The sequence below is a fragment of the Cervus elaphus genome, chromosome 10 (assembly GCF_910594005.1).
Source record: "Cervus elaphus chromosome 10, mCerEla1.1, whole genome shotgun sequence".
Lineage (NCBI taxonomy): Eukaryota > Metazoa > Chordata > Mammalia > Artiodactyla > Cervidae > Cervus > Cervus elaphus.
In genome coordinates this window covers 34,191,424-34,217,901 of record NC_057824.1, presented here as the reverse complement: position 1 = coordinate 34,217,901, position 26,478 = coordinate 34,191,424, and the positions used below count along the sequence as shown (strand labels likewise).

The 26,478-nt window shown below is 38.3% G+C and overlaps 1 protein-coding gene across 3 annotated transcripts in view; it reads right to left on the bottom strand.

Annotated features, from left to right (window-relative positions):
* Nucleotides 1-22,730, bottom strand: part of LOC122701504 (transmembrane protein 180-like) — a 33,371-nt gene extending 10,641 nt beyond the window's left edge. The window contains exons 1-5 of one of the 3 annotated variants that reach the window (XM_043914503.1): nt 22,562-22,730; nt 20,231-20,956; nt 14,229-14,383; nt 11,338-11,421; nt 7,240-7,362 (exon numbers count right to left, since the gene is read on the bottom strand). In XM_043914503.1, coding sequence (XP_043770438.1) covers nt 7,240-7,362; nt 11,338-11,421; nt 14,229-14,383; nt 20,231-20,956; nt 22,562-22,711 — 1,238 coding nt within the window. In that variant the 5' untranslated portion in view covers nt 22,712-22,730. Of the gene's footprint in view, nt 1-7,239; nt 7,363-11,337; nt 11,422-12,838; nt 12,927-14,228; nt 14,384-20,230; nt 20,957-22,561 lie in introns of those variants that run through there. The other 2 variants (XM_043914504.1, XM_043914505.1) reach the window with 2 other exon arrangements.
* Nucleotides 22,731-26,478: the final 3,748 nt, after the last annotated feature.

The window sequence follows — 26,478 nt, the reverse complement described above, 5'->3', positions numbered from 1 at the left end:
GGGTATCAGGACATTTTCAAGCTCCAAGTGATTCCAGTGTGCAACCTGGTTGAGAACCATTACTTTAGAGCTTGTGTTTCTCAAAGAAAATTTGGAGGAACACAAGGTAAGTGCACTCTTTTTCTCTCCATTGCTTTCACATCCACCAGCAAATGAGCTTTGAGTCCTTTCTACCCCAGAGTCTATTCCTCTCCCCTTTTATTAATAGTCACCATGGTTTTCTTCTGCAACGTGGTTTGAGGCTTTTAATGCTACTGGGATTTCAAGCAGCCTCCCTATTGCTGGTAGAAAACATTCACTTGCTAGATGGAGAAGCTGAGACTAAGAGTTTCTTCAAGTTCTACCAAAAAATGTGTTCCAGAACATTCCACATTCAATTCTTTCATATACGCCACTCATTGTTTAACACACAGTTACCCAATTATCAGTCATGCCTCCAAATTCAAGTATCATTAAATTCTGTTGATTCTGATGCCCTAATCTCTCTTGGGTCAGGCTTCTCCTCACCTTCCAAGTGACAGTGCTTTAGCTCAGGCCCTCATCAACATTTCTCATATAAAACCAACTCTGGCCTTCAAATTATTCTTTCTCTGGGATTTGGCTAACCTTACTTCAAACCATTCTCCACATCTCCAGGGTGATTTATTCAAAGGCAAGTATAACATTATTACCCCTTGGTTTAACAATAATATTTCATTCCTCTAAGGATCAAATCCACACTTCTCAAACTCCACTGAACCATGTGCAGTTCCTCCAACCGTCTCACATGATCTCTCTGTACCTACGCAGACTCCTGCTACATTTTCACAATTCATCTGAGATCATCTTTTTGCTACCCAGTCTGAATTACGTGCTCAGATAATGCATTCTTCCACAGCATCCCACACTTATATCAATAAAACCTAACACATAGCATTATGATTTTCACTATCAGTAACTGTGAGCTTTCTCAGAGAAGGGTCTGCATCTCGTCTCTTTGTTCTTTGGGCTCAGCAAAGGAGCTGGTATACAGGTAAGTGTTCAGTAAATATTTGTTGAATGAATGTCCCATCATTTCACATGTCCATGCTTTGCAATATTCATTCTCTTCCCTGGTTACTTCCAGTCTTCATTATAGTATTACTGTCTCCTCTGAAATGACTGAGGCATCTTTTCCTGTGTACGGTCTTCCTGGACTTGGTTTCAGAAGTGGTGTCTATCACACCCACATTTGAGCCACTGTTATACGCGGCATGTGCTTCTAATTATGGCACCTACCACTCCGTTCTGAAATTGCCTGTTCTCATAATCTATCACCTTTACTAGACTGTAGGCTCCTTAGTGGCAGCAACCTATTCATCTTTGTATCCTGGGCACTTTTTCTATAGTAGGTGACTGGTAACTAAGGTCTGATTCCCTCCCCCCTCTAGCCCTTTACAGAATACTTTAAAACAAAATTCAGATTATGTCTTGCCCAGGTTTAAAAATCTTCAGTGACTTCCCTTATCTACAGTATCTTTCCCAAAGTACAGTGTCTGTACTCCCGGCAGTACCTGTGATAATCTTCAGATGATACACAATAGTTCTTTCCAAGTATTTAAATTTGTTAGGAAAGTGAAACCCACCAAATGAATGATTCTATGTATACCTTTTAAGTAATTTAATTTAATTTTTATTCAAGTATAGTTGACCTACAATGTTGTGTTAGTTTCAGGCATATAGCAAAAGGATTCAGTTTTACATGTATATCATGTATCCTTTTGCTTATGATTTTTAAGTTTATGATTTAAAATAAATTTGAAGAAAAATGTTAAGTAAATAATAGTACATAGAGGACTCACATAACCAAAGTTTAAAAGTCATCACATTTGGGACTCGCTGATGAATATGATTGAGAAAATTTAAATGCAGCATCAACCCCTGACCTTTCCGGTCTCACCTCCCTGGCCGTCAAGCACAACAATATATCATGTGTTACTAAACTGCAGGTTTCCCATGTCTTACTGCTCTCATTCATCTATTTCTCGCAGCAGCCAGAAGGATGCTATTAAAAGATAAGTCCAATCAGGTCATTACGGTGCTCAAAACTCTTCAAGCAAGATGCTTTTATTTTTAGGACATGTAAGCTAAACTATAAGATGTACATAATCTAGAAGATACTTGACATGCTACTCTATTTGCAACTTAACCAAATACATATCATGCATATATGCATGCATGCTAAATCGCTTTAGTTGTGTCCGACTCTATGCAATCCTATGGACTATAACCTGCCAGGTTCCTCTGTCTATTGGATTCTCCAGGCAATAATACTGGAGTGGGTTGCCATGCCTTTCTCCAGAAATACCTATTATATATACATAAACACAGATAAAGCTGATAGGGCACAGTTTCAAAACTGTTGAATCTAAGGAGTGGGTGCCTGGATTTTCTCAAAATTTTTCTTTCAATTTGTGTTTAAAATTTTTCATAATAAAAAGTTATGAAGAAAAACAGGGGCGGGAGACAGGGGGTATGTTCAAAAGGGAGGGGATATATGTATACCTATGGCTGATTCATGTTGAGGTTTGACAGAAAGCAGCAAAATTCTGTGAAGCAATTATCCTTCAATTAAAAAATAAATAAATTTTTAAAAATGTTCTGAAGAAAAACAAAATGACCTGATATATATAGACAGAAGGATGGATACTTTTATCTATATGTGCTAAAATCAATATAGTAAGATATAGTTGAATTTAGGTGGTGAGTATATATTTTCACTGTACAAGTTTTTCAACCTTTTTGTATATTTGAAAATATTTATAATAGAGATATGAGGGGTATAAGGAAAACTTTAAAAAATCAATTCCTGTCTGTAGAAAATCCAAAAGAACCAACAACTAAAAACAAAAAAGCAACCTCTAAAACTAACAAGCATTTATAGCAAGGTTGCAGGTTAAAAGGTTAACATACAAAAGTCAATTGCTTTCCTGCTTCCCTGGTGGTTCAGGTAAAGAATCTGCCTGCAACGCAGGAGACCTGGGTTCAAACCCTCAGTCGGGAAGATCCCCTGGAGAAGTAAAGGCAAACCCACTCCAGTGTTCTTGCCTGGAGAATTCCATGGACAGAGGATCCTGGTGGACTACAGTACATGGGGTCACAAAGAGTCAGACTCTACTGAGTGGCTAACACTTTCACTTTTCACTTTCACACCAGCAATGAAACTTAAACCTAAAAGTATTATACCATTTACATTAGCATCCCCCAAATGAAACACTTAGATACAAATCTAACAAGATATGAAAGAAACCAAAGATAAACTAAATAAACAGAGATATTCCATGTTCATGGATAGGAAAACTCAGTACTGTCAAGATGTTAGTTCTTCCTAACTTGATCTATAAGTTCAACACAAGCTGTAACAAAACTCCAGAAGGTTATTTTGTGGGTATCAACAAACTGATCATAAGTTTTATACGAGAAAGATGAAAAATAGTCAATGCAATACTGAAAAGGAATAAAGTCAATGGATTGATATTACTTGACATCATGACTTACTATAAATCTACAGTAATAAGACACTGTGTTGTGTCTATCAATATGTGAGATGATGGATATTCATGAAACTTGTGACAATCATTTCCTGTTGTATGTAAGACAAATCATGCTTTGCACCTTAAACTTATTCAGTGCTGTGTTATTCAATTATATTTCAGTAAAACTGGAAGAGAAAAAATACGCTGTGATATTGACAGAAGAGTAGACAATCAGATCAGTGGAGTAGAATGGAGAGGTCAGAAACAGCCCCACATAAATACAATCAACTGATCTTTGACAAAGGAGCAAAGGCAATAAAATGAGCAGGTATTCTTTTCAACAAATGACATTAGAACAATTAGACATCTATATGCCAAAAACTAACCTAGATATAGATCTTTTACCTTTTACAAAAAGTAACACAGAATGGATCACAGGAGTAAATGTAAAATGCAGAACTATAAATTCCTAAAAGAAAGAATAGAAAATCTAGGTGGCAATGACTTTTTAGATACATCATGAAAGGCACAGTACATGAAAGAATCATTGATAGGCTGGATTTCATTAAAAGTAAAAACTTCTGTTCTGCCAAAGACACTGTCAAGAGAACGAGAAGACAGGTCATACATGGGAGAAAATATTTGCAAAAGGCATATCAAACAAAGGACTGATATCCAAAATGTACAAAGAGATCTTAAAACTCAGCAATAAGAAAACTAACAACCTGGTTTAAATATGAGCAAAAGACCTGAACAGATACCTCACCAAAGACATACAGTTGGCAACCATGTGAAAAGATGTTCCAGATAATACGTCATTAGAGAATTGCAGGTTAAAATGAGATACCACTATACACCTATTAGAATGGCCGAAATCCAGAACACTGACAATACCAAATGTTGATAAGGATGTGGAGAAACAAAAACTCCCATTTCTTTGCCAGTGTGAAATTAAAATGGTATAGTCACTTTGGAAAACAGGTTGGCAGTTTCTTAGAAAATGAGACATACGTTTATAGTATTATCCAGCAATTATGTTCCTTGGTCTTTACCCAAAGGAGTTGAAAACTTATGTCCACACAAAAACCTGCACGTGATGTTTATAGCTGCTTTCTTCGTAATTGCCAAAACCTGGAAGCAACCAAGATGTCTTTCAGTAGGTGAATGAATAAACAAGCTAGGGTACATCTACACAATGGGATATTTATTCAGTGCTAAAAAGAAATTAGGGCTTCCCTGGTGGCTCGGGCAGTAAAAAATCTGCCTGCAATACAGAAGACCCAGGTTCAATCAGCTGTCAAACCATGAAAAGAAATGGAGGGATCTTAAATGTGTACTACTAAGTGAAAGAAGCCAGTATGAAAAGTATGACCCCAACTGTATGACATTCTGGAAAAGGTAAAACTATGGAGACAGTAAAAAGATCAGTAGCTATCAGTGCTGGGGGGAAGGAGGGATGGATATACAGAACATAGAGGAATTTTAGGGCAGTAAAACTATTCTGTATGATACTGTAATGGTGAACACATGTCATTGTCCATATGTCATTATTCTATGGGTTACTTGTCAAAATCCATAGAGTGTGTAACGCCAAGCACAAACTCTAACGTAAACTATGGACCTTGGTGATAAGGATGTAGGCTCGTGGATTACGTACCACTCCGGCTGGGAATGCTGATAGTGTGGGAGGGCAGAGAATTTATAGGAACTCTGTGTACTTTCTGCCCAATGTTGTTGTGACCCTAAAACTGCTCCAGGACTTCCGTGGTGGTGCAGAGGATAAGAATCTGCCTGCCAATGCAGGGGACTCAAAATCGATTCCTGGTCTGGGAAGATTCCACATACCAAGGAGCAACTAAGCCTGTGCTCCACAACTGCTAAACCAATGCTCTAGAGCCTGTGAGCCACAACTACTGAAGCCGATGAGCCCCAGAGCCCACACGTGGCAACGGCGGAAGCCGGAGCAGCCTAGAGCCTGTGCTTCTCAACCAGAGAAGCCACCACAGTGAGAAGCCTGTGTACTACAAGGAATAGTAGCCCACGCTCACTGCAACTAGAGAAAGACCAAACAAAAGCAAAGAAGAGCCAGGGCAGCCAACAATAATAATAAGCAAAGTGAAAAGTGAAGTCGCTCAGTCATGTCTGACTCTTTGTGACCCCGTGGACTGTAGCCTACCAGGCTCCTCTGTCCATGGGATTCTCCAGACAATAATACTGGAATGGGTGGGTTGCCGTTTCCTCCTCCAAGGGGTCTTCCCAACCCAGGGATTGAACCCAGGTCTTCCACATTGTGGGCAGACGCTTTACCCTCTGAGCCATCAGGGAAGCCCAATAATAATAAAGAATCCTTTTTAAAAAACTGCTCTAAAAAATGTCAGATAAACAAATGAATAAATCCTCCGCTACCTCACCACCACCATTTACCTCGTAGTGAAACCAGAGCAGTAGAGAAGGGCTGCAAGGACCAGTGGGTTTGGTCTCCACCTGCTGACTCTGCTCCAGCCACACAGGGAGCCTCCTCATCAGATCCAGTGCCAGATCTGCTGCACTTCAGTGCTTCTGCACTCACTGTTCTTTCCGCCGGGAACACTCCTACCCGAGAGCACCCTGCTTCCCTCCCACCTTCCTTCAGGTCTTTATTCAAATGTCACCTACTTAGTCGTGAGACTTCCCCATCACCTTATGTAAAAATGCAGCTTTCCCCAAGCCTTCCCGTCCTTCTTGTTTTATTTTTCTCCAGAGGACTTCTCACCAACTAACACACTATGTATTTTACTTAGCTAAATTCTTGTCTGCCTCCCTCACGCTAGAACATAAGCTCTGTGAGGGCAGAGGCTTCTGTTGTTTTGTTCCCTGCTGTTCACTGCCTTATCACGGAGCCTAGGATGTGGCAGGCTCTGGACAATGTTTGTCAACTGGATACATGAATACCTTCATGAGCGTTCTCTCATGCTTCCAGACATTTGCCACACTGTTTTCTCTGGCTGGAATGACATTCCTCCGGGTTCAGAAGAGAAAATCCACTCAACCTCCAAAATTCAGCTCAAGAAACCTTTCTTTTGCAAAGGGCTCCCTGACTTTAGGCAGACAGAAGTAGGTAGGAACCTCTTCCCTGCATTGCCACAGTGTCCCGTTATCACCAAAGGCTGCTGGGGCTTTAGATAGTGTTTTGCAAGCTGTGGGGCTCCATGGAGACTCCTTAATTATCTTGTATCCCCAGCACCTTTGAACCTGGCAGATAACAGCAGGCCCTCAGAAACATTTGTGGAATGAAATGATAAATGAGTGAATGATGTAGAAAAGCAATCCGTATGTAGCTTAGTGTGAATTATGTAGACATTTGTAGCATACATAATTTAAAGAATACCCTTAAAGGCTTCCATGATAGTTCAGTTGGTAAAGAATCCACCTGCACTGCAGGAGACCCCAGTTCGATTCCTGGGTCAGGAAGATCCGCTGGAGAAGGGCTAGGCTACCCACTCCGGTATTCTGGCCTGGAGAATTCCATGGACTGTATAGTCCATGGGGTCCCATCAGACACGACTGAGCAACTTTCACTTCACTTCAAAGGTATTCCTACTGAAGGTTGTTTGACATTAATATTTTTTATTATAGCTTACTCACAACCTATAAGTTAATGACTTATACTGTCCAAAGTCTGAGATATCACCCAGTTATCAATGTAAAAGGTTGAGTTTGCACTCATATTTCTATTACATTATTCCAAAGTGTTTTTTCACTCTACCTTTCGTTTGGGTTTCCGTATCCAAACTGGTTTAGCCTTGAGAGTATCACCATGGGAGCTAAAGACTGAGCAGGTTTGGTAAATAAAGCATTGATGCCAAAGACCATGGAGGAAAGGGGTGACCTGGAACAGAAAAAAGTAGCATAAGTCTACATCACACACCAATTACTTGTATGTATATATGTATGTATATACACACTATGTATATGTGTACAAGTTATCAAGGACCTTTCTGACTATTAAGTCCTCCTTGAGCCTAAATAGGCAAGAATAGAAACAATCTATAAAATGCTGACCATCATCTGATAATGCACAGTTGTCATAAACCTCCATTGAACAAGTCTATTTTTCCAACAGAATTTTCTCACTTTCTGCCTCTGAGTCACATTTTGATAATTCTTGCCATATATCAAAGGTTATCATTACTATTCTATTTGTTACAGTGATCTGTAATCAATGATCTCTGATGTTACTATTGTAGTTGTTTGGACATTTCACTTTCATTAGCAAGAAGGAATTTTTAAATTAAGGTATGTACATTTTTAGATGCAATGCTATTGCATACTTTAAAAACTACAGTATAGTATAAACATAACTTTTATATGCATTGGAAAAACAAGAAATTTGTCACTTGCCTTAGTGCCATATTTGCTTTATTGCATTGGTCTGCAACTGAACCCACAATATCTCCAGCAACAACATGTATTATTTCACATAAGCCCCACAACAATCCTGTGAGAAAGGTATTATCACTCCTGTTGTAGGGCTGGGAGGACAGACTAGCTTCTCCACAGACACACAGCTAGCAACTAATAGAACTGGGATTCACACCTAAGTCTTCCTCCTCAAATTTTATAAAGGATTACTTTAATACATTCTCAGTGAGAATCCTGCCATACCACTTTTTGATAACTAAGTTACAGCATATAAAATAAATCAAGGGCATTGCCTGAATAAACTGAAATTTTGTCCATGTTTCAACCAATGATGGAAAACTTGCAACTAAGGAAGAAGAAGAGAAGAAAAGGGGGAGGTGAAGAAAGGGGAGAAAAAAAGAAAAGGAAAGAGAAAAGATGAGGCCAGAGAATTAGAAGAAGATGGATCTGACCATAAGAGCTTGAGTTTCATCCCTAGTTCTTCAATCTGTGCTTACATTACCCTGGGAAAGTTAACTCCTCAAGAGTTTTAGTTTTCTAAAAATGAGGATAATTATGATTTCATGATAATATAAGAAGATAACTGCCATCAGTATCCTCCATTAGACCATCAAAGTCACAAGCACAAGGGTTATATCTGCTTTGGCTCTCTGACTAAGTTCTTATCTGACATGATCAGGACAACAGTTGACTGAAGCAAAAAAAAAATCATTTTCAGAAGACGAGACATTGACCATTCTATTTCAACTTAACTATATTCATTTACTTATCTTTTTTTTTTTTTTGAGTACAGATCCACTGATCAAAGTGCTGTGCTATCTTTTTGGCACGTACACTATCCAAACAACAGGATCTATGGTTTCTACCATCAGTTATAGAGAGAACCTAAAGTTGTTTACGAGGCATTCTGAATACAGAATACTTTTAGATTTTTCTATTTCCCTAAACATTTAAAGTTCTCAAGACATCAGATTTGGTAGTAATTTTTTTATACTTTATGAAGTCTTTCTAAAGCATTCAACTTAGTTTTCATAGAAATGTTTAATTTCATACATAGATTTCCTAAGTTTATAAAATATAAGTGTAACTACATGTAATTATGGGGCTTCCCAGGTGGAGCTAGTGGTAAAGAACCTGACTGCCAACGCAGGAGACATAAGAGACCTGGGTTCGATCCCTGGGTTGGGAAGATCCCCCAGAGGAGGAAATGGCAACCCACTCCAGTACTCTTGCCTGGAAAACTCCATGGACAGAGGAGCCTAGCAGGCTCCAGCCCATAGGGTCGCAAAGATTTGGACACGACTGAAGCGACTTAGAACGGCACAAATGGAATTATAATAACAATTGCATCTGACATTAACCAATTTGAAACAAAAAGTACTGACTCTTGATAAGGACACAACTTATGGGAGCAGAAAAGCATATGTCTCTTCAAGAATAGCCATTCAGTCAGAAGAATCCAGCATGTGCATAGGAGAGTATGTTTTTAGAAGGGATTTGCTAATACAAAACCTGCTGTATTGTATCCCTAGCATTGACCACAGGGCCTGACATACAGGAGGCAATCAATAAATATTTTTTGAGTCAGTAATATCCATCACACACGGCTGGTATGAGACTTGAATGAGCAAAAGCCATACAGTGCTTGTACACCCTGGCATTTGGTAAATATCGGTGCCCTTCCCTTTCCAACTGTTTGAGGCATTTTATTCATGAGTACCCAGTTTCATTCAAAAAGAATTTGAGTGTTAAAAGATGTTTACTGACATTTCTTCTTGTTAATTTATTTTTTTTAAACCGATTTAAGTCTGTCATTTTTCTAGGCATCAGGGACATAGTTCTGAAACATAAGGAGCTCACCTTCTTGCTCATCACTCCAAATATGACTTAGCAATAAACTCTGAAACATGGAAGAAATTATTTAAAGGAGAAATCACCAAGTTGGCAAAGCTCCCTTCAATTTAAGTACATTAAGAGACATTACTTTGTCAACAAAGGTTCATCTAGTCAAGGCTATGGTTTTCCCAGTAGTCATGTATGAATGTGAGAGCTGGACTCTAAAGAAAGCTGAGGGCCAAAGAATTGATGCTTTTGAACTGTGGTATTGGAGAAGACTCTTGAGAGTCCCTTGGACTGCAAGGAGATCCAACCAGTCCATCCTAAAGATCAGTCCTGGGTGTTCATTGGAAGGACTGATGCTGAAGTTGAAACTCCAATACTTTGGCCACCTCATGCGAAGAACTGACTCATTAGAAAAGACCCTGATGTTGGGAAAGATTGAGGGCAGGAGGAGAAGGGGATGACAGAGGTTGAGATGGTTGGATGGCATCACTGACTCAGTGGACATAAGTTTGGGTAAACTCCGGGAGTTGGTGATGGACAGGGAGACCTGGCATGCTGCAGTTTGTGGGGTCGCAAAGAGTCGGACACAACTGAGTGACTGAACTGAAGAAAAAAAAAAAAAAGGCCATGCGGTTTCTACAAAGCTAATAAAGACTGTGCTGGTCTTAAAATAATACATTCTTCTCTAATCCATAAAATAGGGCACATATCAGAAAATATGTGCCAGTCAAGTGAATTTTATGGCTGATCTAAAGCATTTATAATAACCATACTGAAGAACAAAACCTCTCATCATCAGCTTACACTTTTTCAAGTAAAAAAAAGGATAAGATGGACCTTGATTTTCAATTTCAATTCCTGTGATGCTACAGAGTAAAGGTCACTTTGCCTGATCATCCAGTGCAGTACAGTAAGTCCCCTACATACGAATGAACTATGTTCCAAGAATGCATTCATAAGTCCAACAAAGTTAGCCTAGGTACCCAACTAACACAGTTGGTTATATAAGACTGTACTATAATAGTTTATAATACCTTTCATACAAATAATACATAAAAAACAAACACAAAACATAAAGAAAGCATTTTTAATCTTACAGTACAACAACTGGCATTGAGTGAACAGGCAAGAAGAGTTACTAACTGGAGGAGGAAGAAGAAATGAGACAAGATAGAGATGAAGGATTGTCAGCAATAGGAGGGCAAGCTGAAATTTCACTTAGCCTGAAGTTGATGGAATACATGCACATCTTTGAAAGTTCGCAACTTGAAGGTTTGTACATAGGGGACTTACTATATTATAAAATAAAGCTATTTGAGATTTCACTTTGGTTTCTGAGATTTAACCTTGTTGTAGCACCAGCCATATGAAGCTTTGGGATGAAAAATTACCATGTCCTTTCGAAAGCAGGGAAAAGTTGCCCAGGGTGAACAATTATGAATATCTTATTATGTTCTGCTCTCTGACTTCCAATGCTGCTTCTTATGACCATCTCTCAGTTATGTGATTTATAGTGGCAATATAACTGAGATACGGAGATACTAATATGTTCTCCCTCCATGTGATATCTGTATAGCTAATATTTGAAAAATATACTTACTGCCGATTGAACTTCAGTAAGTCTGCATCGACCATGTCAGCCAGTGGCAGATTAAATAAGCAAAAAGAAGCTTGCACAATCACCCTAGAAACAATTTTAAAGCACACATATGAAAATTCTATAACTAGGAGACACAAATTGGTTTAAAAATCAAACGTCAAAGTTGACATTTGGTTTGCAGAAAAAGAAAAATGAAATAATATGCTATAAAAATAAAAATACATTAGGCACACACTTCTATCCTCCCAGAATGTATCTATGAATATATAATTCTATTTTTAAAATAAAATAAATACATTTTGAAAATTTTACTATGCTTTTTACTCATTCTCAGTTGACTACCTGTTCATTAAATCTGCTTAAATCTTTGATAACAGACGTACAGGAGATATTTTAAACTTTTTCTTGGTTTAACTTTTAAATCTACTGCTTATGTTAGCTAACTGTTTATCATAAGCTAAGGAAAGGTATATTATCTTCTTTTATTTCTTTTGCACAATCTTTGTCCCATGCAAAAAAACAATGAGCTAACTAAAATATTGCATATGCAGTATTTAATAACATAAATTCCAGGGCTTCTCTGGTGGCTCGGTGGTAAAGAATCCTCCTGCCAATGCAGGAGACTCGGGTTCAATCCCTGGTCTGGGAAGATCCCATATGCCACACAGAGAAGCCAAGACTGTACCACAGCTATTGAACCTGTGCTCTATAGCCTGGGAGCCACAACGACTGAGCCCCCGAACTGCAACTACTGAAGCTTGAGAGCCCTAGAGCCTGTGCCCTGCAACAAGAGAAACCACCGCAATGAGAAGCCCATGTATGGCAGGTAAGAGTAGTCCCTGCTTGCCAGAACTAGGGAAAAGCTTGCGAAGCAGCAAAGATTCAGCACAGCCCAAAAATAAATAAATAAATATATATATTTAAATTCCAATATATTTTAAGTGGAGAAGCCTTTAGAAAGTCTTCTAGTTCAACATCACACTCAACATAGAAATCTTTTGGTATCAAGAGGAAAATTAAGAACTATTAAGGGACATAAAACATTTTAATTATGATAGAAGAAAGAAAATGGGGGAATGGTTTAAGTAAAAAAAGAAAAAGCAAACAAAAATTTTCATTCTAAAAATCACTATTAAAACGTCTTTTAAATATGACATAACCAGAGCTACCATGGTAGATTTACAGAATAGTTATCCATAGGGGGTTCTAAATCTTCAGGTTTTACAGAGATCAATACTTTGAATTAATTACTATATTTGCCACTTCTGATTTACTCAAAATGCAGTTAAATCTTCTCAAGTTGTTCCATCAGGGACCTGGAGTTAGATTTATTAGTTCATTCACCCAAAACACATTTTCTAAGGACCAACTATTTGTAGGAACTGTAGTAGATGATGGGGCCACAGTAATAAGAAACTAGATCTTATTCATAATAAAGCTCAGTCCAGTGGGGGCCAAAGATAGTCACAGACAGGAGGATCAATGCTACAGAGAGAAGCATGGGGCACTGGGGTCATGTAGGAGGGACATCTAATCCAGGTGAGGAAACTGAGGAAGGCCTTCCAGAAAGCACATCCCTGCGCTGCAGCCTAAAGAAACACGAGGAGAGAGCCAGGTGAGAATGGTGAAAGCTTTTCAGGCATAGATAGAGTGGTGCACGTTAGACACGGAGGTGTTTGGACCTGACACTGCAAAGTGCTTCTCTAGGGCAGGAGTTCGTTGTAAGTGGAGGAGTAACAAGAAATGAAGATGTCGAGGTAAACAGGGCCTGTATAACAAAGGGCCTCATATGTTATCATTTTGCATTATATCCTGAAAGCAGGGAGAAGCCACTTCAGATTGTTAAGCAAAGGAATGACATGCTATTCTAGAAGCAATTGGGGACTAGGGGCAAGGGGACCATGTAGGAGGTTATATGGAAATCCAGGTAAGAGATGACGAGGACCTGAGCTAAAGGAATTGCAATGGGAACAGAGAAGGGATGGATTCAGGACATATTAGGGAGCTAAAACTACTAATAATTGGTAGCTTATTAGATTCAGGAGACAAGAAAGGGATGGCAAAGACAACTTCTCAGTCTCCGACCCGGGAAACTAGATAGATGGTAGAGCCATTTCCCAAGATGGCAAAGAACATCTTTTGAGGATAAGATCTTTATTTGGCAGCAGGATTTACTAAATGATGTACTTTAACAGGTTAGAAAGAGGAACTTAACTTTACTACAAAGCTTAGCATTAGAAATCTCTGCAGAATTGAAACATGTAAATTATCATATGTGAAACGAATCGCCAGTCCAGGTTCGATGCATCAGACAGGGTGCTTGGGGCTGGTGCACTGGGATGACCCAGAGGGATGGGATGGGGAGGGAGGTGGGAGGGGGGTTCAGGATGGGGAACACATGTACACACATGGCAGATTCATGTCAATGTGTGGCAAAACCAATACAACATTGTAAAGTAAATAAATAAATAAAACTGAAAAAAGAAAGAAAGAAAGAAAGAAAGAAATCTCCTCAAAAATGAAGACAGAAAGATGGGCTTCCCTGGTGGCCCAGTGGCTAAGTCTTCACCTTCGAGTTCAGGAGGTATGGGTTCAATCCCTGATCAGGGAGCTAAGATTCCCATATACTTCCTGGCCAAAAAACCCAAAACATAAAACAGAAGCAATATTGTAACCAATTCAACAAAGACTATTTTTGGTTAAAAAAGGAAAGAAAAAAAAAAGACTCCACATTAAAAAAAAAAAAGTTCCCCCCCAATAAGAAGACAGAAAAGTATAATGACTGCCTAGAAATGAATACTAAACACATTTCGGATCAAAGATGTTTCACTGCTTAAAAGGAAATGGCACGATCTATTGTAACTTGGGGATTGACACTGGCATTTACTTACATGATAACAGTGAGATACAGAGCCAAAAAGTAATAGTACTGCTGTCCAAGAAGCAACATGACGATGGAGGCTGTTCCTTCTAGGTAGAATGAAAATAAGATAATCTTATAGTAACCAAACTTCCTCAGCCAGGACTGGCTGATAAGTACAAGGCACTGAAATGGAAACAGATTGACAACATAAAGATGGAATCCAGTGAAACAGGTTTACTCTTCCTGATAACAAAACAAACTTTCTCAGCAAAAAATAAACTTGCTTCTGAATCAAAGTATCAGTTGAAACACACAACTAATACTACCTATCATGGTTAGAAGTGTTATTATCCATTTAATACCCATAAAAGTTGACTGATCTACTACAGAAAAACAAAGAAACAGCTATTATTTCCTATAAAATGGACAAAGTGGGAAATAGTTTCATACATTTTTATTATCACACTGTCATGAGGAGGTTTTACTAAAACCAACTATGAAAGAACCATCACTTTGAAACAACCAGCATTGCTTCATTGTAATGTGAAAAGGCCAACTCAAATCTAAAATAAATTCAGATTTTAAAATTTGGGATTAAAGCCCAGAATTCACCTCGCACACAGTAGTGAATAGTAAAATAAACATTTTACTATTCTTCTTAGTAAGAATTTCAGATATATCTGAAATGTACTTTTTTATCCTAAAATCAAGCACCAGAAACGAACAATAGTTTACGATTGTATCGACATTTCTTCTGTTTGTGTTTCCTGTCTAATCTTATGTATTTTCATCTTTCTAATAGATTCATGTTGAGAGTTCAATCACATTTTTGCCTGCATTTCTTGCTAGCAATGAAAAAGTTCGTTGTTCTAGACTAAAAAGTTAGTGCTAAATATACATATGTACATTAACAAAGATTAGAAGATACTTTTTGGTTTCAATAAAAAAGTACACTGTTTAGCCCTGAATCACTTTCACTAACTAAATGTGCATACAATTAGAAGAGAATTTTTAATGATGTAAGTATAATAACAATATTCTTTAACAAACAAGGGTTTCCCCCTCTGACTGATTTTTTGGTTTACTTCTCTACTTTCAAGGAACAAGAGCACTTTTTTCTGGATAGTAAAACGGTGATTGAGAGGATCCATGCCATTTCTCAGAGTTCTATAAGATAAAGTACGTAAAACAGACCAAGTCCCCTTATATTCCTATATATAATAATAATACTGTAAATTTACACAGTTCCACATTTTGAAATGAAGCTTCTTGTTTTCAATCTCCAACACATAAAATACCACACAAGATATGAGAGTAATACTCTAAGAAACATGCGACAAAGTAGAAAGTGCAAGATTTTGAAACCAGATTACCTAGTGTCAACCACAAATTGGCACTTGCCGTGGGTGCTCGCCATCTACCTCTAAAAGGATTAAATCAGGTTCTCCGGAAGCTGCTGACCTCCAACACCCCCCTGCAAGGTTTAGAGTGGAGAGCAGAAATGAGGCACTCTGTGCTCCCAGGAAACTGGCAGGACAAGTCTTCAGAAGTTAGACATTCTCAGAAGCTGATTTTATGAGTCAAATTCTTGTATCTTCTCATACCTAGAAAAGCACTAAAATCCTTCATGGTGACGACTGTTTTTTGTGACTAGCAGAAGCTTCATGAGACCAGCAGAAACTTTCTAAAAAATAAGCATGCTTGACTGTATGTACTCCCCCTTTACCAAAATCACATATATACTGTCCTCTACCTCTTTGGAACAGTTTCTCAGAGAGCTACCTGAGGTGTTGTCTCCTGGGCAGCAGTCCTCACATTGCCCCCAATAAAACTTAACTCGCACCTCTCATGCTGTGCATTTTTCTTAAAGTCCACACTGGCTTTGCCACTTTTACCAGCTTACTTTACCTAAGAAGCATTTCCTCCCTCTAGCACTCCCCCTCTGTCTCTGTCTCTCTCATCATACAAAGTACTTAATAATTGGTAGCTGTTATAATTCTGTCCAGTGTAAAAATACATGAGCCAACGAGGAGTAATATAACAACACAAAAAGAGATTACTTTTGCTTGTACTAAAATACAGCTTTCCACAGGCTGAGGGTTTTGGCTCTCCATTCATGTGTTTATTAAGTAGAAGCTCGTGAATAATGTGTCCCAGCACAAGTGTTGGCAAACAGATGCCAAAGAAGCTTAAATCGAAACAAAGACAAAGGCAGTGCTGTGTTTACAGTGAACATTTAATAAATATTTGCTGTACTGAGATTTAATAAGAAAAGTTAACATTTCTAGAGTGTTTATTTTGTGCCAGGAACTGTTTCAAGAACTTTGTATGCCTTACAAAGTTAATTCATTTAATTCTCATTATAATCTTTAGGCACCATTTTTATTCCCATTTTACAGAGAAGGAAACTGAGACACAGAAAGCTTCAATAACTTAGCCAGGGTCACACAGCTAATAAGAGGGGAGGCAGACTTCTCCCTGGGCAGTCTGCATGCTCCTAACCCATTTACTATTCTGCCTCCTGGAGGTGAGTGGGATGTGGAAGAGTCACAAGCCTATTAAAACAGTTATTACAGAGAAAGAACACTTCCTCATTCTTCTTTGCTTTCATTTATTCAACTCCTTAAAAGAAAGCTATGGGGAAGACACTCTGAGAAAATGAAAATACAGCGCCTAGCCTTCATTACCAGAACCAACAGGCAGTGTGTTAAAGTGACCTAGCCAAAAAACAACAGCAAATTCCCAAGAGCTGTCTTTCTTGCCCCCAATAATGTATAGGTGTCACTTTTCTAGAAATCAAGAATAAAATTTAAGGCAATTTTGGATTTCCATTTTATAATGATTTTTTTTATTGAGATCAACAGAAACACATATGTTAGTATGAAGGTTTGAGAAAAGAATCATCGAAATCTTTTGGCTATACTTCTCTTAAAATTTAGTAGCCAAGAGAGACTAGAAGAAAATATTGCTGAACATACATCTAAAAAAGCACTTTTACTGAGGCTACATAATATATTGAATATATAAAGTACTCTTACAATTCAACATTATACAATTCAATTTTTAAAAATTTGAACAAATAATTTATCAAAAAGACATATGTGTGGCAAGTAAGCACATTAAAAGATACTCAACATCATTAGCAGTGATCAGGAAAATGCAGATCAAAACCATAGTAAGATACTGCTGCTTCACACCTACTAATATGGCCAGAACTAAATAGCCTGATATAGTACTGATGAGAAGGTGGAACAACTGGAAAACTTTATATTATTGGGAGGAATGTAAAATGGTACAACCACTTTAGAAGACAGGTTGTCAGTGTCTTCAGTAAACATACACCTACCATGCCGACCAACCATTCTACTTCAAGGGGTTTATCCAAGAGAAAGAAAAGAATGCGTCCATACAAAGACATGAATGTTCATAGCAGCTTTGTTTATAATAGCCAAAAACTGGAAACCCAAATGCCCATCAAAAACTGAATAGGTAAACAAACTGTTGTATATCCATACAATGGAATATTATTCAGCAATAAAAAGGAGTGAAATCTTGATAACCACAACAAGGCGACAGAAGAATCCAGGCCAAAAAATAGTACATATTATATTATTATAGTATATATTATATTATTCATATATATACATATATATATATACACATATATGTATATATATACATATATACATATTCCATGTATATAAAAATCTAGAAAATAGATAGAATTAAAGGGACAGATTACCAAGAGGCACAAAGACAATTTGGAGAGCAATGGGTATGTCTACTACTTTGATTGTGGGGATAGCTTCATGGTGCAGACATAGGTCAAAATGTACCAAGTCATACAGTTTAAATACATGTAGTTTACTGAGAGTCAATCATACCTCAGAGAAACCATAACCAAAAAACTACCTTATTTCAACTCATACATATTTATTTTTTTAAAAATGTAATGTACTAAAATTGACTGTAGTGGGCGTTCCATGGTGCCCTAGTGGTTAGGATTTCAGGCTTTCACTGCTGCGATCTGGGCCCAGTCTCTGGTTAGAGAATTGAAATCTTGCAAGTTGCATAGCACAACCAAAAAGTTTACAATTTTTTTAAAAAGTAAAACTGACTGTGGTAATGGCTGTACATGTCTGTGAATATACTAAAACCCACTGAATTGTATACTTTAAATGGGTGAATTAGTAAGTATGGTATGTGAGTTACATCTCAACGAAGCTGCTTAAAAATACCCATGTGTGTGTGTGCTCAGTCGCCCAGTCTTGATTTTTGTGACCCTATGGACTGTAGCTCGCCAGGCTCTTCTGTCCATGGGGATTCTCCAGGCAAGAGTAGTGGAGTGGGGTGCCATTTCCTTATCCAGGAGATCTTCTTCCCAGGGATCTAACCCATGTTTCTTGTGTCTCCTGAATTGGCAGGCAGATTCTTTACCACTGTGCCACCTGGGAAGCCTCCAAATAGCTATCTACTCTTTAAAAAAAAAAAAAAAAATTAGGTAAGAGTTGAACAAACTTGTTTTTGCCTGGAGAAGAGCAAGTACATGATTAAAAGTGAGAATGTATATATAGCCTAGAATCTGACAATAACTAACAGAGACAAGAATTCAAGCAGCTCCCCATTCTGGGTCATTGAACACAGCAACAAACAGCTTGAAAACTCTCAAACTGCCATTAAGGAAGAGTATCATTTTATTATGTACACACAGTACTGAGATTATATCGCTAAGCCAAAACTGATACTTTATTTGGTAATCTCTGCTAAACAGACCATGACAGAATCTTAAAGTATACAACTTTAAGGCCTCTGAGCCTCCCTTTTCTCATTTGGAAGGTCTTTCTCTCAAAGGTATTTGTCAGGATTGCACAAGATAATGGTAGTTAGGATTACACGAGATAATGTATATGATGTACTTGGCATAGTCCCTGGCACACAGTAACCACTCAAAAAATGTGAGTTCTCAATATTATGGTATATACAGTAACCAAACTATGATAAAGGCCTTGAGCTAATGGCAGAAAGGCAAATTCTATTTCTATTCCACAGGGCTTAAATCTTTGTAAAAGTTAGTAAATAGTAAAAACTCGTCTATCTAAGTTATTCAACTTACTCTCTGAAGAGTACAGATTACAGATTTTAATCGTGAAAACAGGAAAAATCTATATCATAGGCTAGGTCAAGTCATATGTTTGGAGGATAGATTTAGGTTAAGGGAAGCAATTTTATTCATGAGTTCTTCAAATCGTGTAAAAAAACAACAGGCTAGTATATTTTTTGAAGAAAGACACACCCTCTACAATAACAATCATGGTCATGGAATTTTACTAACACTCTGGAATTCTAGGACTTCGTTTTTTAGCCAAGTGCTTTTGAAACCTGGCTTCAGGAATCCATGATCAAATAACTCTTCTTCCTTCTAACAGTCACAGGAATCTTAAATATCAGGATAAAGCAAAATGACATGTTCACAGGAAGCCATGCATTTTCTTCCGTAGCTCTGCAGAGGTTTAAATGAGGAAGCTCAATAAAACAAAATTCAAAAGCTAAAATATTAAAAATATCACAGTGCTCAGCTTTTATTGGGTTTTCCTTCCTTTCTTCTTTGCATCTCTTGTTTCCATCATATTCCTACTGAATCTTGTCTAATGCAGGGAATCTGAAGCTTTGGGCCTCTTAATAAATCCGAATCATTTTTTCATTACTGATACAATCAGGTTTTTAACTCTCAGCCAGGTAAGTTCTTGTTTATTTGCTAGGTCATGTCCGACTCTTTTGCGATCCCATGGACTGTAGCCCACCAGGCTACATCCTTGGTCCATGGGATTTCCTGGGCAAGAGTACTGGAGCAGGTGACCTGAAAATTGCCATTTCCTCCTCCAGGGGATATTCCTGACCCAAGGGTTGAATCTGCATCTCCTGAAATGGCAGGCGGATTCTTTACCACTGAACCACCAGGGAAGGCCCTAGCCTAGGTAAAAGTTATATCTTTAATCCCTTTAGGAAGATACATGAAGAATCATCACATACCTGTGGGCAGATAAAGCCTGCCCCATACATGATGCTCCTTATGGAAGAAGGAAGAACATCCGTGGGGATGAGGTTATCAACAAATATCATCATGAAGTTACTGAAGAAGGTTAAATGGAAGACTTGGAAGAAATTCACTATCAGAAAAAGGCGAAAGTTTTTCTGGGTCAAGATTTGTCTCATCAATGAGACGACGGAAGTCCAGGGGAGATCCTGTACAGTTTCTGAGAAAAGGTTTTCCTCGGGGCTTCTTTTAGGTTCTAAGTGACTCAGGTGGCACATGCCAGTATATAGGCTGACAGTGGCCAAAATGGCAACAACAACAGCGATGACCTGAAAATTGAGCAAAATTTCCATGTTATCAGAGATGAGGCCACAGAAAAGGATACTGGTAGATCCTACCAATGACGCCACTTGGTTGATTTTAATAAGCTGAAGCCGACTTTCATATCTAGTGAAAATTTCTGCAAACAGTACACACTGGGCTTGCTGAACAAAGGTAAGCGTGCTGTCAAAAGCACATAATGATACCACCAGGTGAAGCCCACTAAGCCAGTCACCTTCATGATAGTATTTCCAGGGGAACCAAGGAAGCAGGAAGGCTGCCGCACATAAAGGGGCACCATACAAAACAGAACTGTGACGACTGGAACAGCAGTCTGCCTTAGAGTTGTTGTGAAAATACCCCGTCAGGTCGTTAAGAGCATTCCAAATCATTAAAATCATCTAGGAAAAAAAAAACAAAACAAAAACCACAGGATTATTTTAGTGTAGTTTATACCAATGAAAGTAACTTGAATTTTTAACTAATATGAAGTAACCAAAGTTGATCAGTTGGGAAAAAAAAGTCACTGCTTCCAGAATCAGCAGGAAGTATACATACTGAAATAATGATGACAGCTAAGTGAAGTCGCTCAGTCATGTCTGACTCTCTCCAACCCCATGGACTGTAGCCCACCAGGATCCTCAGTCCATGGGATTTTCCAGGCAAGAATACTGGAGTGGGTTGCCATTTCCTTCTCCAGGGGATCTTCCGGACCCAGGGATCGAACCCAGGTCTCCCACATTGTAGGCAGACGCTTTACCGTCTGAGCCACCAGGGAAATCCACTGACAGCAAATACTACCCCCAAGCCAGAGTGCATTCACTTTGTGTTTAGGCACTGAACACGTTTTTACACGAATTATTTCATTAAATCCTTAAAACAACCCTACGAAGCAGGGACTATTCTTATCCTTTCTTTATAAGGAAACTGAGGGCCAGAGAAGTTAAGCAACTTTCTCGGCTAATAAATGACTGAGCCAGGGCCTGAGCCAAGGCAGATGACCCTGGAGTCCCTGCTTTCAATCATTATGCTACACTGTCTCCCCACAAGGCACACGGCCATGCCTTCGCAAAGAATGATGGCCTGTTTACAGACCATGGCACGGTTTTACATAATTTCATTAGGAAAGGTTAAAATATTAGTGTTTGCTATCTCAAAATAGAAAAAAACACTTATTAGATCAAGGATGTTGTTGTTAGTAATAAACAAGTAACATTATAAACCATATGGGTTTTTAAGACCATGAACTCTCTCCATCCTGACCACCTAATTGGTAATGAGTTACAATTTGTGAATATATGGGCCATTTCAAAACACAGAATATCTTAATAACAATTCTAATTTTTCCACATAAGGAATTTTTCCAGGTAACCAAAAATGTACCCGTTAAACTCTAGGCTGTCATTGTTTACTATAATTGGGATATAGTTGCTTTGCAATGTTGTGATAGTTTCTGCTGTACAAGGAAATGAATAGCTATATGTGTACATATATCCCCTCCCTCTTATCCACCTCCATCCCACCCATCTACGTCCCCAGAGAGCGCTGAGCTGAGCTCCCTGAGCTATACGGCAGGTTCCCATCGGTTATGTTTTACACATGGCACCGCACATACATCAGTCTAAATCTTCCCATTCATCCCAACACCACCCACCCCCGTTGTGTCTACATGTCTGTTCTTCACATCTGCATCTCTATTCTTCCCCTGCAAGTATCTGCAAGTTCATCTGTATCATTTCTCTAGATTTAACACATATGCATTAAAGCTGTTATAAGTGACCATCTTTTAAAAGTCTCTTTGCCCTTAAACAGAGGATCTTGGACGTGGATAACCTTTTCTTTTTTTTTTTTTTTAAACACTTAAAATTTGTGTTTATTATCCCCTTGCTAACCTTTTCTTGAGAACTCTTTCAACTTGTGAAGAATCAGCTTTTTGGAAAATCACAAGGCACAACTAGAAGGAGAAGCTTTCCTAAAGTAAAAGGACGACAAGGGCTCCATCTCACCTGGGCTTGGTAAAAGGCCACTTCTGAAACCTTGTACAGATGTAAAAAAAGCTTTACATAGTAGAAACTGAAGACAGAATTTAGCATTTCAGTCCCTAAGGTTATTAGAGAGAATGCCCAAGCAATGGGTTTGATATTTAAAAATGTCATTTTCCATGCAGAGGAATTCTTCTTCCTTTAGTTTAAGAAAAAAAGAAATGATTAACATTCACTACTTGTGTACAAGAGCTGATTTAGCTGATGGGTGACAAAATTCCACCAGATACTAGTTAACTTTAGTTACATCAAAGTCCAAAAGCATTAGGTGTGAATATGCAACCAGATTTAACACTTTACTTTCTTAATACACTTATTCGACAATTTTTGAGACGTTGCCAGGAACAGTATTTTGCATAGAGTGTGGCTTTACTTGAATATATATTTTAATATCTCTTCTAATTTATAAAAGTGAAATATATCAAAGAGTTTAGAAACGTTTAACTAGTGACCAGGGAGATATGTTTATGGCATTATTATCCTCCCTACTTGGGAGGGCGCAACAGAAAAAAACAATGAGGTGACATCCTTAAGTAATGTCTGAGAGAAAGAATAGAAGCAAGCCTTTCATCTTAATGTAAAGTTGTCCATTCAGTAGTACAGACTTGAGTTGGGAGATTCATTTTTGATCTTCTCTTGTTGATCTTTCGATTCTCTTTTGATCTTACAGCCTATGTAACTTTGGCCCAAAAGACACAGCGAACAGGGGTATAGAAAGAACCCATTTGGTCTTGCTCTCATGTAAACCTTCCTCTTAAATCCAGCCTATTGTTTTACCTGTCCATGGATTTGATTTATCCAACTGGAAAGCAGGAAAAAGTTAACCAAGCACTAGGTAGGTATAGACTCATCTTGCTTTTTTAATCTTGACTATAGTTTTAAGATAACACCAGAATTTTCCTGTTTTATAATGGTGTGTGTGTATACTAAGTCACTTCAGTCATGTCCAACTCTGTGCGACTCTATGAACTGCAACCTGCCAGGCTCCTCCATCTGTGGGATTCTCCAGGCAAGAATACTGGAGTGGGATCCCTTCTCCGGGGGATCTTCCCAACCCAGGGATCAAATCCATGTCTCTGACGTCTACCTGCATTGTCAGGTGGGTTCTTTAAAAGGCAGGTCTCCAAAATCTTACTCAGGCAGAAAACACAAATATTCAGATAATTCAAGAGATGCTGCTTGCTTAAATAATCCTTGGGAATTAATCAGGCACCTCAGTCTATGCTACCCAATTTCTTGGGGATGCGGAGAGCAAGTTATAAGGGTGAAGCGGACATTTGGCTCAAATGATCAAATTACCTAAGTCCCTGCGCTTCATTCAGAGAAGGAAATGGCAACCCCTTCCAGTACTCTCGCCTGGAAAATTTCACGGATGGAGCCTGGTAGGCTACAGTCCATGGGGTCGCAAAGACTGAGCAACTTCACTGGTTCACTGAGCTTCATTTTGCATCATGTAGATGCAAGAATGATTTTAATTCTATAGGAAGTAGAGAATTATCAAAAAGGGTTAATAAATCTATTTGTAGATCAAACATTGTCTATAAACAAAATACAGACTATCTGCCTGTTTGTGTACTCAGTTCAGTTCAGTTGTCACGTCCGACTCTTTGCAACCCCAGGGACTGCAGCGCACCAGGCTTCCCTGTCCATCACCAACTCCTGAAGCCAGCTCAAACTAATGTCCTTCTAGTACTCACTAGTGTACTAGCTTTCTTAAAATGTCTATAGATTCTGCTGTAATGATAAGATACATATACATGAACTTCTTTGTTACTATGCATGCTCAAACCTTTGAAGAATACAAGTACTATTATGTGGAGATGAACCAACATTTTTGGCTTTGAAGGTAATTCTCCAGTTTGAAAAAGCTGGGAACTACTGCTGAAGACCTCACTCAAGGAACTTACTTTTGGCATAAGTGAGAATGAAGACTGGAGCCGAGGCCACTGGTTACTAAGAGAGCCCAAAACAAGGAAGTCAGTAGGACCAAAAGCCAAGATACAAATTTGTTGTTGTTTAGTCACTAAGTTGTGTCCAGCTCTTTTGTGATCCCATGGACTGTTGCCTGCCAGGCTCCTCTGTCTATGGGATTTCCCAGGGAAGAATAGTGGAGTGGGTTTCCATTGCCTTCTCCAGGAGATCTTCTCATTGAACCCACATCTCCTGCACTGGCAGGTGGATTCTTGACCACTGAGCACCAGAGAAGCCCTAAGACACAAATTCAGCCCACCAAAATCTAGGCACTCTTCTTTTTCTTAGTTTTATTTTAGGCATGCTAAAACAAGAAGGGTGCCACGCCTTCTGAACTGATCTATCATTAAGTCAGAAGGCAGGTATTTATAAACTCCGAATTTTGCAAGGAGTCATACGCTTGCTTAGCTGAGTTCAAATTTTTTAAAAAGATTTTGAGTTAAGCACCATCTTGTCTGAAACAAAGCACCCATCTTGTCTGAAACATAAAGTTAATGTCATATATATACATAAATATATACATATATATATGGTGGATACAAAGTTTTGATAACATTATAAAAAATTCCATAGCCTTAACTTCTGTTTATATATACTGACAAAAGGAAGTAAAAATCTTCCTTATTCCCATCTGCAAAAGGAACTATTGATATTTTGCTTTAGATTATTTTCATTATAATAAACACATTTCAGTAGGTATCAAACTGAAAACCACCACTTACAATCACTTTAAAGTCAACACTACTTAAAACTCTCACTTGACTTAACTATAGCAACAAAACACCAAAGAACAAGAATAGTGTTTCTTTACAAGCAGGAACAAAGGATTTCTGAACCTGATTCTTCTTTAATACAAAGCGTTTAATATTAAAGAGTTTAAAAGTAGCAAAATGGTGTAAAGATTAGGCTGGGAACATGCACTAAATCCTGGGGAATTATTAAATGAAAACCCAAAACCCTCCTTTCAGAATCAACTTGGGTTGTTATTGTTAACCTATTGCTAAACCAAGTAATAATGTTGCTGAAGAGGCTGCTTATGACTGCTTCTCAGCTATGACTACATGGACTCTAAAGAATGATGGAGACCCCTTGAAAGCAGGGCTTTTAAGCACTGAAAGCTAACTTGTCTTTTTCAGTGCAATTTTTGTTCAAGCTTTTCCGGGGTGGAAAAAGAAGTTCCCCCAAACAGTGTCCTTAAAAAGAACACACTAATGCTAAAAGGCATAAAGTCTGGTGTGTTGGGTTTTGTGTGGATTTTTTTGCCATTTAAAATCATCAATAACTTTAAATTCTTCAGATCGTTCTTTTTTTGTTGCTGTTTTGCATTTGTTTTTTGAAGAATGCTAAAGAACATTTCAATACAGTTTCCCCTTTGATTTGGAGTCAAAATAAGCTTTTGCCATGGAGAAAGGGTTGGCACTTTCAGTTACTAGCGGCTATGCAAGATGAGTTTCTTGAAGATCAGAGGTGGAATTCTGGCCCTTCAGCTTCAACAAATCACCATCAGCAAATCCTAAATCCAATCATCTCTCTTTCCAAAGAGCTTTATCTGCAATGACTTGTAAATTAAGATAGTTTTAATTATTATTCTTATTATTTTTTTGGCTCTGGACTAATAATACCTCTACCAGAATAAAGGCAGTTAGGGCAGAACAGTGAACCTAGTTTCTTTCTTAACCAAACAATAGAAATAGATCAGTAACATTTTACTTTTTAGTGTCCCTCGATTTAGAAGAAAAGGATTTGTGAGTTTACGATCCCTCTTTTATCACCTCTGAAACGACTGTTCCCTCTAAGCTTATCGACTGGCATTCTACCATAGCTGTCTTCTGTCAGCTCTACCTTTACCATTACAACAAGGCGAAGAACAATGACTTTCTGATCTGTCACTCTATTTTAGAATTTCTGTG